Consider the following 18569-nt stretch of genomic DNA (forward strand, 5'->3'; position numbering starts at 1 on the left):
TTATTAAAAGTGTATATTTTACTAATATATTTTAATTAGCCTAAAGAGGGTTAATTGATCTGTCTCTCAATTGATTTTTTTTTAATTATTTTTTTTATAAATCTTAACTAAACTTTTAATTTTAAATTTGATGCTGATAAAAGGCATAATTTAAAGATAAACATATATTTTTTAGATATAAATTTAAAAAAGTGACTCAGAATTCCACTTAAATACAACGGCACCAACAGAGTAACTGTCACAGTACAATTCAAACATCGACTATCACTTGGGGAACATTCCAAAGTGAAAAATCACACAGGCTCAGGAACCATCTGAGTGTAGGAATTATAAGAACTCTATCGAATTTGAACTCCTGAAAAGGATGCGATCGAGCAAGGAAGTAGTGCTGACCGGCATCACTTATTCAGAATATTAATTGAAACGTCTGAGTTCGAGTAACTATATTTATCATAACAAAACTCAAACAACTATCACAGAAATAGTGCGTGCAGTAGATACCTCGCTGTACGCCCAAAGCTTTCTTGCTAATTTCTCATTTCGACCGTGGGCAGATGTCTTCTCGATGTTGCAGTCAGCAAAATATTTCCCACTGATTCCCTTCACACTCGGATGCAATGCGACGTAGCAGGTTGTCGCTGCTCCCTATAAATAATAAGGTACACAATGAGATGCACAACCTAATTAAAGATTGAACTACTCTCTATCTTACTATTTATTATTTTTGGGATCATACTCTCTATCTTAAAGTCCTAGGTAAAATAAAAAAATTAAGATCTTATTATATTTAAAAAATAATAATTTTTTATATAAAATATTATTAGAGATATTTAATTTATTAGTAAAATTTAAAATGATTATTTTCATAATGGAAACAGTGACCAACTAAATCACGTAGCAACAAACATAATTTATATTTATCTAATAAATATTTTTAATTAAATAAATAAAATTAAAAATATTAATTAATAAATTATTATAATACCATTAATATACATTTTAGTTGTTATTTTTTTAAAAAAAATTGATAAATTTTAACATATGAAGTCTTAATACAATGGTAAAATGGTTGTTATGCGACCTAGATGTAACAAGTTTGAGTAGCATATATAGCTACTACGTAATAAGAAACAAAAAAAAGAAGAAAAGAATTGTGTAGCATTTTGGTACCGATCTAGATAGCGTTGTTGTGCCAGAGGGAGGACAGCTATACTGATTCGGTATACTTTAAATAAACCTTTGATACAAAATTGACGATCTCACAAAGATGCAATATCAGTAGTTTTCCGTTTCCATTTACTGATTCCATCTTTCAAAGAATCGACCCTCCTTTTTTTTAATGTACAAAAATTTGTGGAGCTCAGAATGCCCGAAAATACGGGAGAATGTTCTTTTGCAAACTGTTTCTAGGGATCCAACATTAAAGGGTACTTCGTGTACCAAATTGTCTTTTATCAATTTTAACTTCAATAAAATTAAATCACGTAGCAATAACTTAATCTTATCTATAAATTAAATTTTTATCAATATAAAATTAAAAATTATGGATCAAATTTTAATAAAAAAATAAATAAATTATCAACCAAATCTAACTTTAACATTAAAAATAATCAAATTTAATTTAATCTAAAAAAATTAAAAATTATTGACCAAATTTAATTCGGCTAATAAAAGAATTAAAATTACTAATGAAAACAAATCTTAACTAAAACTTATTTTAGTTATAATTTAAAAAACAAATCTTAACTAAAATTTATTTTAGCCATAATTTTAAATATTTAGGGTCAAACTCATATATTTATAAAATAATAATCATATATATATATATACCCTACATACTTTTGGTCACCTCTCACCCCAAAAGTAAATCAAGGTACTCGAGGGTGGCTCTGGGAGCACAGACCTATGAGGATCACCTATGAGTGTGTAGGGTAAAGATGTGTAAGATAACTATATATACAGTTCATTTGTAGCACAGTAGCTTCCATCACAGCTAACACCTGCCGACAACCCCTTCCTTCTTCTCCGTTGCAACCTTCTTCTCGAACGGGTCGGAAGCTCCCCAAATTTCTCTAGTGCCAAAAAATCTTGACATTGTCACTCTCACCCCTCCATTCTCAATCAAAAGCCCTTCTACTGCATTGTCTGAATTTCTATCTGTAGATTATTTTGTTGATTGATACCTTGATCCTTCTATCTTATAAATTTTTTATTAAGGTTTAGGGCTACGGTAGATGCTACCACGTACAAGCCCTACTACACAGTAGTTGAGCAGAGAGTTAAATGATAAATAGTATATTAGAGACATGTACATGCATATGAACAGCCGCAGGCAGGCGAGGTAGGTCAGTACCAAGGGAGTTGATCAGCTAAGATGGTGAAGGGCACCATGAGGGAGCTCAAAGGAGGAGGTTTCAAAAATGTTTGGATTGTTGAGAGGGGAAAGGGAGATGAAGGATTCAAAATATTTAGATTTTTAAGAGGGAAAGGGGAGATAAAGGGTTAGAAATATTTAGATTTTTGAGAGGGAAAGGGGGGGCGAAGGCAGACAAGGTTAATTCTGATGGGGCATGACTACAGTAAAAAAAATATAAAAAATGGTAACATAGCGGTGCTATAATAATGGTAGCGCATGGTTGCACAAGAGGCATCAGGAGTGGTAACATTTCTATATATTTTTTATATTTTTTCTACTATAGTAGCACCCCGCCAGAATTAACCCCATCTGTCTTCATCCCCCCTTTCCCTCTTAAAAATCCAAACATTTTGAACCCTTTATCTCCCCTTTCCCTCTTAAAAATCCAAATATTTTGAATCCTTCGTCTCCCTTCCCCCTCTCAACAACCCAAACATTTCTGAAACCTCCTCCTTCGAGCTCCCTCACGGTGCCCTTCACCGTCTTCACTTATCAACTCCCTAAGTGTCGACTCACCTCGCTTGCCTTCGACTATTCATTTACATGTGTGTGCCCCTATTCTACTATCTATCTTTTAACTCTTTGCTGAGCTACTATATAGTAGGGCTTGTACATGCTAGCATCTACCATGGCCCTAAACCCTAATAAAAAATTTGCAAGGTAGAAGGATCAAGATATCAATCGACAAAATAATCTATAGATAGAAAAATAGACACTGGAGTAGAAGGTCTTGCAATCAAGAATGGAGGGGTGGGAGCGACAGAGTCGGGATTTTTCAGCGACGAAAATTTAGGGAGCTTCCAGTATTAGGTAGCCCGATGTGGTGTGTGCTAAAACAAATTTCAAAATACAAGCGCAGTGAAAATAAAAACATAATAATTCTTAATTATTACATCATACATATCACACGCATACAAGGATACAACACGACAAGACATGATCAAAAAATAAAATTTCCTAAAATAACTTTTACTTTAGGTATACTTGATGGATGATGTGAAGTAAAAAGGGCATCAACTAGCAAACCCAATAGAGTTTGCCTCTACTCGTATCCACACTGAGTTGTCATTAAGACAGCTCCATGAAGCCACAAGTCATATCCGATTAGTACTAACCAAGTGTGAAGATGAAGCAATCTGAGAGAACTCTCATAGCATGATTTGGTGGATGGGGCGGCACCGAAATCGTCGATACTAAATTCGTTAGCACCGAAATTGTCAACACTGAATTCGATGGCTAGAGATGGTCGGCAATAACTCTTGGGTGGCAAGAGCTTGGGTGACGGCTATAGAGAGGGAGAGAGAGAAGAGGATGAGAAAAATCCCTAATCAGATTAGATTTTTCTCTCAAAGAATAAAATCATTCATCTCTTTTCCTCATAGAGGGATATTTATACACCTCTATATGACTTGGGAAGTAAGTCATCTCCCAAATCCAATAAATAAAGCCAACTCAATCCATTACCATTAAAATTAAGTTTGGTTCAAAAATAAACTATCTTGATTTATAATTAAACCAAACCCTTTTGATTTATTATTAAACTAAGTTGTTTCATAACTAAATCAAACCCCTTTTAGTTTATTATCAAACCATAATGAATCTATATCTCCTACAATAGGCATGGCCCATCTGCGCTTCAGTTTCAATAAATATCTTTCCATATTTATCCTTTCCGTTTGGTCTAACCAAACTTTGTCTCTCTCTTGATTTAAAAAGTCAATTCTTAAACTCATTTTAAGTCTCTAAGATAAACTCATAGTGCGTGTGACCTTATAGATTTCCAGTTATGTTGATCATCCATAATTAACTATTAATCATGAATTGATCATGAGTGGCATCTAGTAATCAATCATGATCCCCAATTGATCAAAAAATTATAGTTGATTCCAAAATCATTTCTGAATCTTTTAGCAATTATAGACAGTCATATCTTATTCCTTTCACTCATCTTATACTCGGTTCAGGATATAGTCTATGTGTCAATCTCTACTAGGTTGACTACATCACACCTAGCCTAACTAATACTTCCTTGTCTTGCAGATTCAAGTTACTTATACATGTGCCCAAGAATATAATACTCTTAATATGTGATGCTTTGGCTAAAGATTTTGAGTAATAATCCTGACAAGTGGTCATAGGATATACAGCTCCTTGTAATGAGTGGTAAATCCTTTATTGGTTATTCAAACACCTTCGAGTACTTTGACTTAAACTCAATCATTCAAGTTTATACCTCCTCAGAAATACTTGCTTAAAATGTCAAAGTATAAGTCTTTATGACCAAGATGACTTGAATACCTCAAGTCGAAGAAAACTCGCATTTAAGCTGCAGTAAGAGCTTCATTGACATATCCATATATGTAGAAAATCATATGAAGTCTTACAGTAGCTCACTCCAATGAACTAATTACCATAACTAGCATTCATGTTTAACTCTTGACATCTCAATGTCTCTAGCTAATGAGTAGTTACTTAGTTAGACCAAGGAGTATAACCTGTACTAGTCTCACAGAAACAATGATGTTTGAACACATCAATTCATCGACTAGGAAAGATTTTAATGCATTCATAATTACACATATAGAGATGTTCACTAGTCATGATCCAATCACAAATTCTCTTATGTTATAAATCGTATTGCGGATATTCAGTAAATGAGTTTAAGATCCAATCAAACACATATAAAATGTGCACTCAAATAGTAAATATTTATTTATCGAATAAATAGTGCAAATCATAAGGTGATTGATTGTCTTAGGACATCTTTCAAATATAACATATTCACACTTGGCATAATACTAATCGCCATGGTATCCAATACTATAGTCCTCTACATGTCTCTCAAACCTATTGTGAGAGAAAGATTTTGTCAAAGGATCTACTAGGTTCTTTCAGTGGGAATCTTCTCAATTTGTATTTTATTTCTACTAATGATCTCTCTAATCAAATGATAATGGTGAATCATATGTTTAGATCATTGATGAGACCTGGGTTCCTTTGCCTAGTCAATGGCCTCATTATTGTTGCAGTAAACAAGTATTGCTTTAACAATATTTGGAACCTCATCTAAGTTCAGTGACAAAATTCTCGATATAAACCACTTCCATTGCTACTTCAAAAGGTGCAATGTTTTCTGCCTTAGTGGTGGAATCTGTGAGTGCAATCGACCTACGTTTGATCGGATACGATCATGATTTTGATGTATGTGTGTCAAAGAGTTTAAGTTAGATTTTATATTAGTTTGATATGTGTGTTTGAGTCATGCAGGACTTGGTGAACCCACACATGAGAAATTTGGTGCGACCAAGTTTGGTAAGTGTATCCTATGGCTCGGATCCTTGAGATCGGTGAAGGATGGTGCATCCAAGGGACCATCAGACGAGGAGAAATGGAGTGGGTTGAGGGAAGCAAACTTCAAGGCAACATGAAGGATGACAAAGGTTTAGGAAGAGAGATTCAAGGGCAACTTCGAAGAGGATGAGTGTAAGTGATTGTAATGGGGTAGTTAATTGTAAAGATCAGTCAACTAGTCTAGGACCATGAAGGCACAGAATGTTTCTATGCCCAATTGTTGTGAAGACCAGTCAACTGATGAAGGTGTTAGTCGACTAGTAGAGAGTCGTTGAACAGAATCGTGGATTCTATGGAGACCCATTGGCTGTGTCCAACGGGTACACCAGTCAACTGATGTATGGACTAGTTGGCTGGTGTAGAAAATGAGTTGACAAGGGATCAACTCTTTCCTCTCTATTTAAAGAAAGCTTGGGGCATGAAGGAGATTACTGATTCTTATTAAATACTCCTAAGTATTTGTCCTCAAGCTTCCAAATCTACACTCTTCTTCCTAATCTTATTCTCCATCTTGTAAAGAAGAAGAGTGTCTTATGGGAGGTTTGCTCCACCAAGAAGGAGTACTTATAGTCAGAGATTGCTAGGGACTAATCCACTAATAGATAGGGTTTATCCACCTTAAGTACAAGTCATATAGTAGGAGCAAGCTATCTCCGAATCATGTTAAATAATCTTGTTAGAGTTTTCTTTCTCTTCTTACTTTGTTTTCATTATTATTCTATTATGCACTAACGAACTATAGGAAGAAAGTAAACTTGGGGTGATTGTCTATTCAACTCCCCCCTTCTAGCCAGGTCATGATCTTTAACAATTGGTATCAGAGCCCGAATTGCCAAAAGGACTAACCACCAACTGTGCACAAGCGGCATTGTTTAATCGAGCCATGTGGATGGAATATTGACCTCTAATGAAGGAAGTGAGGGGTCCTATATCTGGATCAAGATAACCAGACATTAGGAAGAGAAGTCCTAGTTGCGGTTAGGCAAGGAAGTCCAAGTAGGTCGGTTAGACTGAGGAGCAAGAAAGTTCTAGTGGGTCAAGGATTAGATGACATCAAGCAGATAGGCTTGAGGGAGTGGTCTTTTGTTTGAGAGGGGATTGTTAGGTAGAGCCTAAGAGTAAAAAAATGAGGGTTTAAGCCTAAAGTAAATAATATTATATCATTGTGGAGATATCTAAATTCTTTTGGTCCTAACAGAATCTATAACGATTTCTTGCTTGGAACCATTCCAACTTATTACACCCCATTTAAGGTGAATTATCTAAACTGGGACTTGGAATGATCCTGGTCTATCTGGAAAATGGCATCAGTATACCCACGTATAATCATATCACCCCCTTCATATACCAAGAACAAATCCTTAGTACTTAAGGATTGGCTTGACATCCACCCAATGATTCATGCCTAGATCTGATTGATGTCTAATCATGACATTCAGAGTGTACGCTATACTAGGCTGCGTACATAACATAGCATACATGATTGATCTTATAGCTGATACATATGAGATATAAATCATGTGAATCCTCTCATCTTGTGTGCTTAAGGACATAGACTTCGAAAGGTAAATCCCATGTCACATGGGAAGACAACCTTTCTTGGATTCTTCCATGTTGAACCATTTTAGCATTTTATCAATATATGTAGACTATGAACGACTAAGTAACCTTTTTTATTTATCTTTATAGATCTTAATCCTAAGGATATAAGTTTCTTCTCTTGCGTCTTTCATGGAGAATATCTTGGACAACCAAACTTTACTGACTTTAGAATGGGCACATCATTTTCTTTAAGTAATGTGTTGTCAACATATAACATAAGGAACACGACCGCACTCTCATTGAAAACTGCTTTCAAAATTTTTTTCATTGTTTTAAAATTACTAATTTAGAAAAATGTTTGAAAAATACTTGCAAATCTTTAATTACTTAATCATCTTAATCATCTGAAAAGTTTATTTTCAAAACCTTGTTTCAAAATGTTTTTAAAAATTTAATAGAAAAGTGTTCTTAAAAAATACTTTAAAAACTTCTTTGGTAAAAAAAATGTGTTGCAAAAATATTTTGAAAACTACTTTGAAAAATATTTTGAAAATTACTTTTGAAAAGTGTGTTCAAAATATTTTTGGTAATTACTTTGAAAATCATTTCTTAGAAAAACTTCTTTGGTAATTGTAATATTCTGCAAAGTCTTTATGTAAAATGTTTTGAAAATAATTTTATAAATTATTTTGAAAATAGTGCTTTGAAAGACATTTTAAAAAAATGGTTTTGGAAAATTATTTGAAAATGCTTTGCAAAGTTTTCTTGAACTCATTAACTCCTCCCTATAATAAACCTACAAGTTTTTATGCTTACTTTGACAAAATTATTACTTACTTATGTATTTCAACATTTCATACTTTGGTATACTTATCTGCATATTTTTTTATGAATGTCAAAGGGGGAGGGTTAAGGTTTAAGCAAGAAAAAATAAAAAAAAAATCTGAAAAACTTAATCCTAAAAATGATAAAGAGAATAAAACTTGTGTTTCATTTTTCTCTCAAAGTCATTTTTACTATATATGTTTTGCATATTTTTTTAACTTTGACCTAGGTTGTCATTGCATCAAAAAGGGGAGATTATTGGTGCAGTTGACACCAATGATCAAGCCTGAGTTTTGATGAATGACAAGTAGATTAAAGTTAGATATGTTGTTGATCTAACATTGTTGCCAAGTGCGCAAGGTTGACTAACTTCACGGGTCAAGAAGACCCGACACCAGGTAGGAAATCTAGTCGGGATGTGTGATTTCTGATTAGTGAAATCTAGATGTGGGATTCTGGCAGGAGGTTGGGATGTTCGATTCCCAATGGATTGAAATTCGGATGTGTGATTTCGGTAGGAGGTCAGAATATTTGATTCTCGATTGACGAAATCCACATGTGCAATTCAGATAAGAATACCTGGTGGATCAAATTACACGTCAAGGAGATAACTTGACACTTGATAAGTGGAGGTAAGTCATTGAAGGAAACTGACTCAGTGAGGGTGTGTCCCAGTTAAGGAGACAATAGGTGTCGGTCCAATTTAGGTCCATTTCAAAAACCTAAATTGAGACCCTGAGTAGATCCTCATCTTAGGGAGACAAGATCTAATTACTAATTAATACTCTTTTTTTGTGCTAACTCTATCTTGGAGGATATATTTTATTTGTATTAGGCTAATACATTTTGCAAGGCAAAAGAACACAAAATGCCTCAGATAAATAGTACCTAAGGCGTCTTCAAGCCATTGGAAAGTGCCTTGAGTTCTGTTCATAGAAGGTATCTTCAGGAGCTTGGAAGATGCCTTCGGTTGGATAAAATCAGACTTCATCGACGATAAGAGGTGAACTATTTGGGATAAGACTTTGTGCATTGAAGGCACCTTCAGTGCTATGGAAGGCACCTTCAATGCTCAATAAAAGAGCATTTCGACCAAGGCATCATTCACAACTGATTTACAAGCTTTTACGTGTTTATTTGACGTTTTGAGTGCTCCAACTTCCTGCTACTGCTCTGTTATAACGTTGTTGCACCCGATCACTGCTGAGGAGACTGATCCGATCATCTACGAAGGTGTTGGGTAATGAACTTTAATATTGTACTTAAATTATTGTATAAAGGAAAGTGTAGAGTGTTACACTTTTCTAATTCTTTTATTGTACTCAATTTCCTCTTCTGACGGTTCCAAAAGAGGTATTTAGTGAATTACACATAGATAGGTTTGTGAGATCTAGATCTTGGAGTAGGAGTCGCCGAAGGCTCCAAATCAAGTAAAACCGAACATATGCCTTTTTACTTGTTTTATTTTCATGTTTTTCCATTGCGAACTTATTTTATAAAACTAAAAAAATTAGTTTTAAAAATCACGTGATTCACCCTCCCCCCCCCCCACCCCCCCCCCATGTGCCTCAATCCAACACTAATAATCCAAACAAGAAATCAAACTCTGTTTCTCACCATATTAACGAAAGTTGTACGCTTTAATTATTTTACATAAGGGATTTAGTGTTAGATCGAGATGCACATGAGAAGAGGAGTGAATCATGTAGTTTTTAAAACTTTTCTTTTAGTTTTGAAATCAAAGTATGTGCAATGAAAAAAAAAGTAAAAGACACTGTTCGATTTTACTTAGTTCAGAACCTTCAGTGACTCCTACTCCAAGACTCAGGTCTTGCAGACCTATCGACGGGTAATCTACTAAAACCCTCTTCCGGAACCACCGAAAGAGGAGATCGAGTACAAAGAGAATCAAAAGAGCTTTGAGAATGCAAAAAACAAGCTACACTTTCTATTTGAAGCAATTAAGTATAGAAATTAACACTTCGTTACCAAACACTTTTTGTAGACAGTTGGCTCGAGCTCGATGTTTGGATAGCTTCTTAGTGGCAATCGAGCATAGTAGAGTTATAGCAAGGCAACAGCAGGAAGCTGGAGCAGTCGGAATGCTAATCGGATGCTTAGAAGCTTATATGAGAGATGATCTTGAATGCTTAGTCGAGATACCCTTTTATAGAGGATAGAAGGCGCCTTCCATAGCTTTGAAAGTGCCTTCCATCGGCTAAAGTTTATTGCTATTTCACTGCTCCTTATCGCCGATGAGGTCTGAATTTTATCTATTGAAAGGTGTCTTCCATAGCACCGAAGGCACCTTCCATGAACAGCACTTAAGGCACCTTCCAATGCTTAAAGGCGCATCGAGTACTGTTCACCCGAGACCTTTTTGCTCCTTTTGCCCTGTAAGTTAGGCTAGTCCAACATGACAATATCTAACCTGCAAAACAAGGTTAGCACAATAAAAATATGATTAATTTATGAGTTAAACCTTGTCCTCTAGACCAAAATCTAATAAGGGTCTCAATTTAGGTTTCTAAAATGGACTTAAATTGGACCGACGTCTACTGTCCCTTCAATCGGGGCGCGTCCTCACTTAGTCACTCTCCTCCAGTGACTTACGTTTACTTACCGTGTGTCAAGTCACCTCCTTGATGTCAATCTGACCCACCAGGCCTTCCTGTCGAAATCGCACATCCGGACTTCGCCACTCGGGAATTGCACATCTCGAATGGACTTCATGCCTGGTTAGGAATGGCAATTTCACCCGAACCCAATGGAGGATCCGACATCCGACCCGAATGGAGGAGAGTATGGAGGGACTATCAATACCCGATACCTGACCCGAATACCCGATTAAATAATATATATACATATATTAAAAAAAAATTTATTTTTTCAAAATTAACTTACTATTTTTGTTGATATTAGAAGGAGACTATATAGATGTTTAATCTATTTTTTAATATATATATATATATTTTTTTTTTAATAGGTTGTTAATTTTAATATATTTTTGTTGAATGATAATAGTTGGATAGAAAGAAGAAAAAATATAATTATAGAAGATATCCGATTATTTAATGGGTATGGGTATACTCATCGGAGATCCTATACCCGATGGGTATGGGGATGGAGGATATAGAATCCGACCCGAACCCGACCCATTGTCATCCCTATGTCTGGTGTTAGATCCTCTTGACCCATCAAGTTAGTCAACCATACACACTTGATAAAAAGGTTAGATCATAATAACACCTAACTTAACTCACTTATCATTCATCAAAACCTGAGTTAGACCATTACTGTAAATTGTACCAACATTTAGGTCTAATCATCATTATGCAAATGTACTATCTATATAAGATCACATGCATGGCATAAATGATGACATGTCATATTGCACGCATGACATATATAATGATATAACACATCGCACACATGATATATATAATGAAATAACACATCGCACGCATGACATATATAATGATATAACATATCACATGCATGGCATAAACAATGCATACATCTAATGTATCTATATGACATACATAATGATATATAATATATCACATGCATGTCATATATAATGATATAACACATCGCACACATGGCATAAATAATACATACATCTAATGTATCTACATGGCATATATATACGGCATGGCATGGCATAACATAAATTATGTCATAGTTGTCATAATATTATTGGTAAATAAAATATGATTAAGAATCTGATTTTCATAATTCAAGATTCCTATAATTAAATTAAGAAATAAATTTTTAAATTTTAATTACAAATTATATCTAGGAAATAATTTTCAATCAAGAAGATCTGATCAATTAGGAAATAATTTTCTAATTTTAAATTTTCTAACAAATTAGGAAATTTATTATTAGAATTTATTAATTAATTCAGAATCTTTAAAATTTAAAATTTTCTAAATTATTTCATAAACTTTTTAAAATTAGAATTTCCTAATAAATTAGAAAACTCTCAAAAATAGAATTTCTTAATAAATTTAGAATCTTTTAAAACTGGGATTTCTAAATTATTACAAAAATATTTTCATATTGAGATTTTCTAAATTATTTTAGAACTTTCTAAAATTAGGATTTTCTAACCAATTAGGAAACTTTTCAAAATAGAAATTCTTAATAAAATAGAAAAAATAGAAATTAATTTATAGAATATTTTTAAAATAAAAATTTTTAAAATTACCTTGGAAACTTTCAAAAAATAAAAATTTCCAAACAAATTAGAAAACTTTCCAAAAATAGAAATTTGTAATAAAATAGGAAAATTTCTAAAAATTAATCTATGACAAACTACGACTCAATTTTATGATCATGTTAAAGCATAATCAGACTCTGATATCACTATTGGATAGCTCGATATGGTGCATGCTAAAACATATTTTAGAAAACACACACAGTGAAAACAAAAACATAATAATTCCTAATTATTATATTACACACCTCACGCATGCAAGGATATAACACGACAAGATATGATCATAAAATAAATTTTCTAAAATAACTTACTCTAGGTATACCTAACAGATGATGCAAAATGGAATGGGCATCAACTGGCAAACCCAACGGAGTTTGCCTCTACTCGTATCCATGCCGAGTTGTTGTTGAGACGGCTTCGTGAAGCCATGATTCATTCATCTCCGATTAGTACTAGCCAAGAGTGAAGACAAAGCAATCCGAGAGAACTCCCACGTCACGATTTGGTGGGAAGCGCAGCATCGAAATCGTCAACATTAAATTCGTCGGCACTGAATTCTGTGATTAAGGATGGTCGGTGGAAACTCTTGGGTGGCAAGAGCTTGGGAGAGAAGAGGATGAGAAGAAACGCTAATCAAATTAGAGTTTTCTCTCAAAAAATAAAATCACTCATCTCTTCTCCTCATAGAAGGGTATTTATACACCTCTACATGACTTGGGGAGCAAGTCACCTCCCAAACCCAATAACAAAGCCAACCTGATCTATTACCATTAAGATTAAGTTTGGTTCAAAATCAAACTATCTGGGTTCATAATTAAACCAAATCTTTTTGGTTTATTATTAAACCAAGTTGTTTAATAACTAAACCAAACCCTTTTTAGTTTATTATCAAACCATAATGAATTTATATCTCATAGTCATGGTCTATCTGTACTTCCGTTTCGATAAATATTTTTCCATATTTGTCCTTTCTGTTTGAGCCAACCAAACTTTTTTTCTCTCTCTCTCTCTCTCGATTTGAGAATCCAATTCTTAAACCCGTTTTAAGTCTCTAAGATAAACTCATAGTGTGTATGACCTTATAAGTTTTTTATTATGTTAATCATTCATAATTAACCATTAATCATGGATCGATCATGAGTAACACCTAGTAGTATATCATGAACCCCAATTGATCAAAAAATTATAATTGATTCTAGAACCACTTCTAAATCTTTCAGCAGCTACAATCAGTCGTGTATTGTTCCTTTCACTTGTCTTATATCCACTTGGTTCAGGACATGGTATATGTGTCAGTCCCCACTAGGCTGACTATGTCACAGCTAACCCAACTACTACTTCCTTATCTTGTAGATTAAAGTTATTCGTACATGTGCCCAAGAGTATAATACTCTTAACATGTAATGTTTTGGTTAAAGACTTTGAGTAATAATCCTGACAAGTGGTCATAGGGTATATATTTCCTTATAAGGAATGGTGAATCCTTTATTGACTATTCAAACACCTTCAGATACTTTGATTTATACCTAATCATCTAGGGTCCACAGCTTAAGTGTGAGTTTCTTTAAGATGTCAAAGTATAATTCTTCATAACCAAGATAACTTGAATATCTTAGGTTGAAGGAAACTCACACTTAAGTTGTAATAAGAGTTGTATTGATATATCCATATATGTAGAGAATTGTATGAAATCTTACAGCAGGTCACTCCAATAAACTAGTTACCATAACTAGTATCCACGTTTGACTCTTGACATCCCAATATCTCTAGCCAGTGAGGAATAGTCACTTGGTTAGACCAAGGAGTATAACTCATGCTAGTCTCACAAAAATATTGTCTAAACACATCAATTCGTCGATTAGGGAAGATTTTAATACATTTATAATTACATTTGTAGAGATGCTCACTCGTCGTGATATAATCACAAGTTCTCTCATGCTATGAATTGTATAGCGGATATTCAGTAAATGAGTTTAAGATCCAGTCAAACACATATAAAATGTTTACTCAAATAATGAATATTTATTTATTGAATAAATAGTATAAATTATAAGATGATTATCTTAGGATACCTCTCAAATATAACATTCGACCCGTTCGAAAAGAAGGTTGTGGCGGAGGAGAAGAAGGGGGTTGTGGCAGGTGTTAGCTATGACGAAAGCTACTCTATGGTGAATGAAGGAGAGAAGCGAGAGAAAAAATTTGGAAAAATTGAGTGATGATTTTGAATGGAGGGCGGAAGGGGAGAGAGAACAAAAAGAATTTAAGAGGGAAAGAGGAGACGAAGCCAAACAGGGTTAATTCTGATGATGATGATGATGTGCAACTACAGTAGAAATATATATATATATAGTGTTAATTTTTTTTTAAAAAAAATAACTTTCTTTAGCCTAAATTCTAAATTTTAAATTAACTCAAGGCACCTCCAATGTATTAGAGGCGCATTCATCAATTTTTTTTCCCAACCGTATTGAGGCACCAGGATCAAATCCAGGAACCTCAATTTAATTATATTTTAAAATTATTTAACCTATTCTAAATCTTAAACCTGAGTATATATATATACTAATTATATATATATATATATATATATATATATATATATATATATATATATATATATAATTCTTTTTAGTTTTATAATTTATTTTAGCTTCAACATTTTAATCCAACCCCTAACCGCTTAACTCCAGAACTAAACAAATAAACAAAAAAAATACTATATTGAATTTATGTGTATGGATTTGATCAAGACGCCTCAACACAATTGACAAAAGCATCTCCAATGCATTAGTCACCTCAACACAATTGACAAAAGCATCTCCAATGCATTTTAGAGGTACCTTGAGTCAGGTCCGGATAAATCCGTAGAGCGGAAAGTCCGTAGAGCGGAAAGTATGTATGTATATATATATATATATATATATATATATATATATATATATATATGCCCCATTATAATACGAGCCGCATAAATTATAACTCATGTTAGTCTCACAGAATTAATGTTGTCTAAACACATCAATTCGTCGATTAGTGAAGATTAGTATACATTTATAATTACATTTAATTACATTTGTAAAGATGCTCACTCGTCATGATCTAATCACAAGTTCTCTCATGCTATGAATTGTATAGTGGACATTCAGTAAATGAGTTTAAGATCCAGTCAAACACATATAAAATGTTTACTCAAATAATGAATATTTATTTATCGAATAAATAGTACAAATTATAAGACGATTATCTTAGGATACCTCTCAAATATAACATTCGACCCGTTCGAGAAGAAGGTTGTGGCGAAGGAGAAGAAGGGGGTTGCCGGCATGTGTTAGCTACGACGAAAGCTACTCTATGGTGAATGAAGGAGAGAAGCGAGAGAAAAAATTTGGAAAAATTGAGTGATGATTTTGAATGGAGGGCGGGAGGGGAGAGAGAACAAAAAGAATTTAAGAGGGAAAGGGGAGACGAAGTGATGATGATGATGTGCAACTATAGTAGAAATATACATATATAGTGTTAATTTTTTTTAAAAAAAAATTAACTTTCTTTAGCCTAAATTCTAAATTTTAAACTCAACTCAAGGCGCCTCCAATGTATTAGAGGTGCATTCATCAAATTTTTTTTTCCCAACCGTGTTGAGGCACCTGGATCAAATCCAGGAACCTCAATTTAATTATTTTTTAAAATTATTTAACCTATTCTAAATCTTAAATCTGAGTATCTAATATATATATATAATATAATATAATATAATATAATTTTTTTTAGTTTTATAATTTATTTTAGCTTGAACATTTTAATCCAACCCCTTAATCATAAAGATAAAATTTAATTAGCTTTAACTCCAGAGTTAAAAAAAATAAACAAAAAAATACCATATTGAATTTATGTGTATGGATTTGATCCAAACGGCTCAACACAATTGACAAAAGCATCTCCAATGCATTTTAGAGGTACCTCAAGTCAGGTCTGGATAAGTCCGTAGAGCGAAAAATCCATAACATAACAATTATATATAAAGAGAAAGATATAGGCCCCATTATAATAGGAGCCTTGGGCAAAAGCTATAGTGGCCTATTCCATGAGTCAGCCCTTCATTCTTTTACTAAATTTGCATCTGCAAATTGAGCTTTGAATGAACAGGACCACAAGACTACAGTAGTTGTCATAAGTGTGTATTAAAGGTTAAGTGCACAATTTGACTTCCTGCACAACTCTGTCTTACTATTGTCCGTTTTAGTATTGTCCAATTAAATGGCCTTATTTTTTTATCATCCAATTAAAGATAGCTATATAAGATTATATAATATTTTTTAGGGTACCAAGCAAAGTAGCAAACACACCAACAAAATTTTAAATTGGATGTACAAACATCCTAAAATAGATAAGATAAAAAAATAGAGTCTAAATTAAATATACTTAGCCAATCAATAAATATTTTATATACATTAATAGAAACGGGAGACTAAAAACTACTTAATTAGCAATGATAAATAAGAATAAAATTTATTCATATATATATATATAGATATATATATATATATATATATATATATATATATATAATATGAGATCAAATCTCATAGCATAAGATCAAATTCACTTCGATAAAGAGTTGATTGTTTTTGTGTATAGGCTACAAAATTTCAACTTTTAATTGAATAATTTTTATATATTTCTATGTTCCACTAGTACGTTGTATAACATAACAAACCTGAGGAATACTCTTCTTCCACAAGAAGCAAGTTGTAATAGCTCTTATCTCGGCTACAAGCGAAAGAAATTCCGAATCTGAGTTTGACCTTTATAAACTATAAGTCTGTAGGTTTGAGGAGCATACCAGCGGAGATAGTTGAGTGTCTCCCTAAGTACGTCTTAGTAAGTCCAGGATCAACAGAATTTGCAGTAACATTGGCACCCTCTTCCTGTTGAACATGAAAGTGTTTTGGAGTTGTGAATTGCTCGGAAGAAATGTATGTAATTCTAGACTTAGAAGACAGGAATGCCTTTAAGCGCCTAGCGAGCTCATTAGCGTGCAATATGTTTGCCAATTTGGACTGTCCATATGCCAATTTATCATTGTATCTGCAAAGAAATTAAAATAGAAGAAAATTTGGACTGTCCGTATGCCAATTTTTGTTATTAATTACGAGTGTTTTTGATGCAGAAGAGAATGATTTTTTTTACTCCCCTACATCGATTTGCATGCCGAATTGAAACAATGGCAACTTACGCAGCCTCGTCGTTGATTTTGTCGAATCTTATTCCTTCTCTATATGTCGTGAGGTGATCTGCAGAAGATAAGTTCACGATACGACCTTCAATCCCTGTTTCCGCTGCTGTCCTTTTAATTTTTGGAAGCAGGAGATTTGTCAACAAAAAGTGACCTGAAATCAAGAGAAGAGTACTCAGCCATTTTTGCAAATGCAAGATACTGGAAAAGCTTATAAAGAAACGTACCGATATGATTCGTAGCAAACTGCATCTCTATCCCGTCCTCCGAAAGCTTGAATGGGCAGCGCATAACACAAGCATTGTTTCTGAAAATAAATCCAACTTGTGAGATTTCGGCCCAATAATTTAAACATGAGAATCATGTGCTCAGTTACATCAAGATATTGAGAGGTAGATTCATCGAAAGAAATTCGTCCGTAAAGTCTCGCACAGAATCTTGTGAGTTAAGTTCGAGGTATATAATGTCAATTCTGGCAGACGGAGTGTCCTGTAGGATACTCTGCTTCAGACTTTCGGCAGCCAGGCCCGCCGCCGTGGTCCTAGAACCAATGATGACATGAGCACCTCTGAGGGCCATCACTCTTGCAGTCTCCGCTCCAATCCCGCTGCTTCCGCCTGTACCGCACGAACGCTAGCTCTCAAAATCGAAATGAGTGAAAACACAAGTACGGCATGATCAGCGAAAAGAAAGGAGAAAGTACGTACCGGTGATGATGACGGTGAGGCCGGATGCGTCAATGCCTTGGGTGACCTGCTCGGCGGTGGAGGTCGATCCGAAGCCGCTTGGCACGGGGTTGTCGGTGGCTCTCAGGATGTTTCCCATCTCGCCGGAGAAGATAGAGCCGGACAGAGGGGGAGGAGAGAGGTGGGTTAGGCTTGCCGGTGGAGACGAGAATTGAACGTCTGGTATTTATAGGAGATGAGGGAATTTTATGAGGGGGCGCTTGGTTAGATGTGTTCTTTGTTTTTACG

General features: G+C 34.1%; 1 protein-coding gene across 1 annotated transcript; it reads right to left on the reverse strand.

Moving 5' to 3' along the window:
- Window positions 1-462: 462 nt before the first annotated feature.
- On the reverse strand, window positions 463-18438 carry LOC122050543 (short-chain dehydrogenase TIC 32, chloroplastic-like). Its single transcript, XM_042611438.1, has 7 exons — window positions 18303-18438; window positions 17972-18212; window positions 17823-17902; window positions 17596-17749; window positions 17203-17447; window positions 17077-17129; window positions 463-645 (listed from the first exon to the last, which is right to left on the reverse strand). The coding sequence occupies exons 1-7, from the start codon at window positions 18418-18420 to the stop codon at window positions 463-465; spliced, it is 1074 nt and encodes a 357-aa protein (XP_042467372.1). The 5' UTR covers window positions 18421-18438.
- Between the last annotated feature and the right edge of the window lie 131 nt (window positions 18439-18569).

The sequence above is a fragment of the Zingiber officinale genome, chromosome 3A (genome assembly GCF_018446385.1).
Source record: "Zingiber officinale cultivar Zhangliang chromosome 3A, Zo_v1.1, whole genome shotgun sequence".
Lineage (NCBI taxonomy): Eukaryota > Viridiplantae > Streptophyta > Magnoliopsida > Zingiberales > Zingiberaceae > Zingiber > Zingiber officinale.

Bases quoted from the DNA above. Each gene is read 5' to 3' on its own strand.
- LOC122050543 (XM_042611438.1), bottom strand. From the start codon at position 18,420: ATGGGAAACATCCTGAGAGCCACCGACAACCCCGTGCCAAGCGGCTTC. The intron at 17,903-17,971 runs GTAACTGAGCAC...ATTTATTTTCAG, and splicing joins CTACCTCTCAATATCTTGAT to AAACAATGCTTGTGTTATGC. The intron at 17,130-17,202 runs GTATGCTCCTCA...TTTCGCTTGTAG, and splicing joins ACACTCAACTATCTCCGCTG to CCGAGATAAGAGCTATTACA.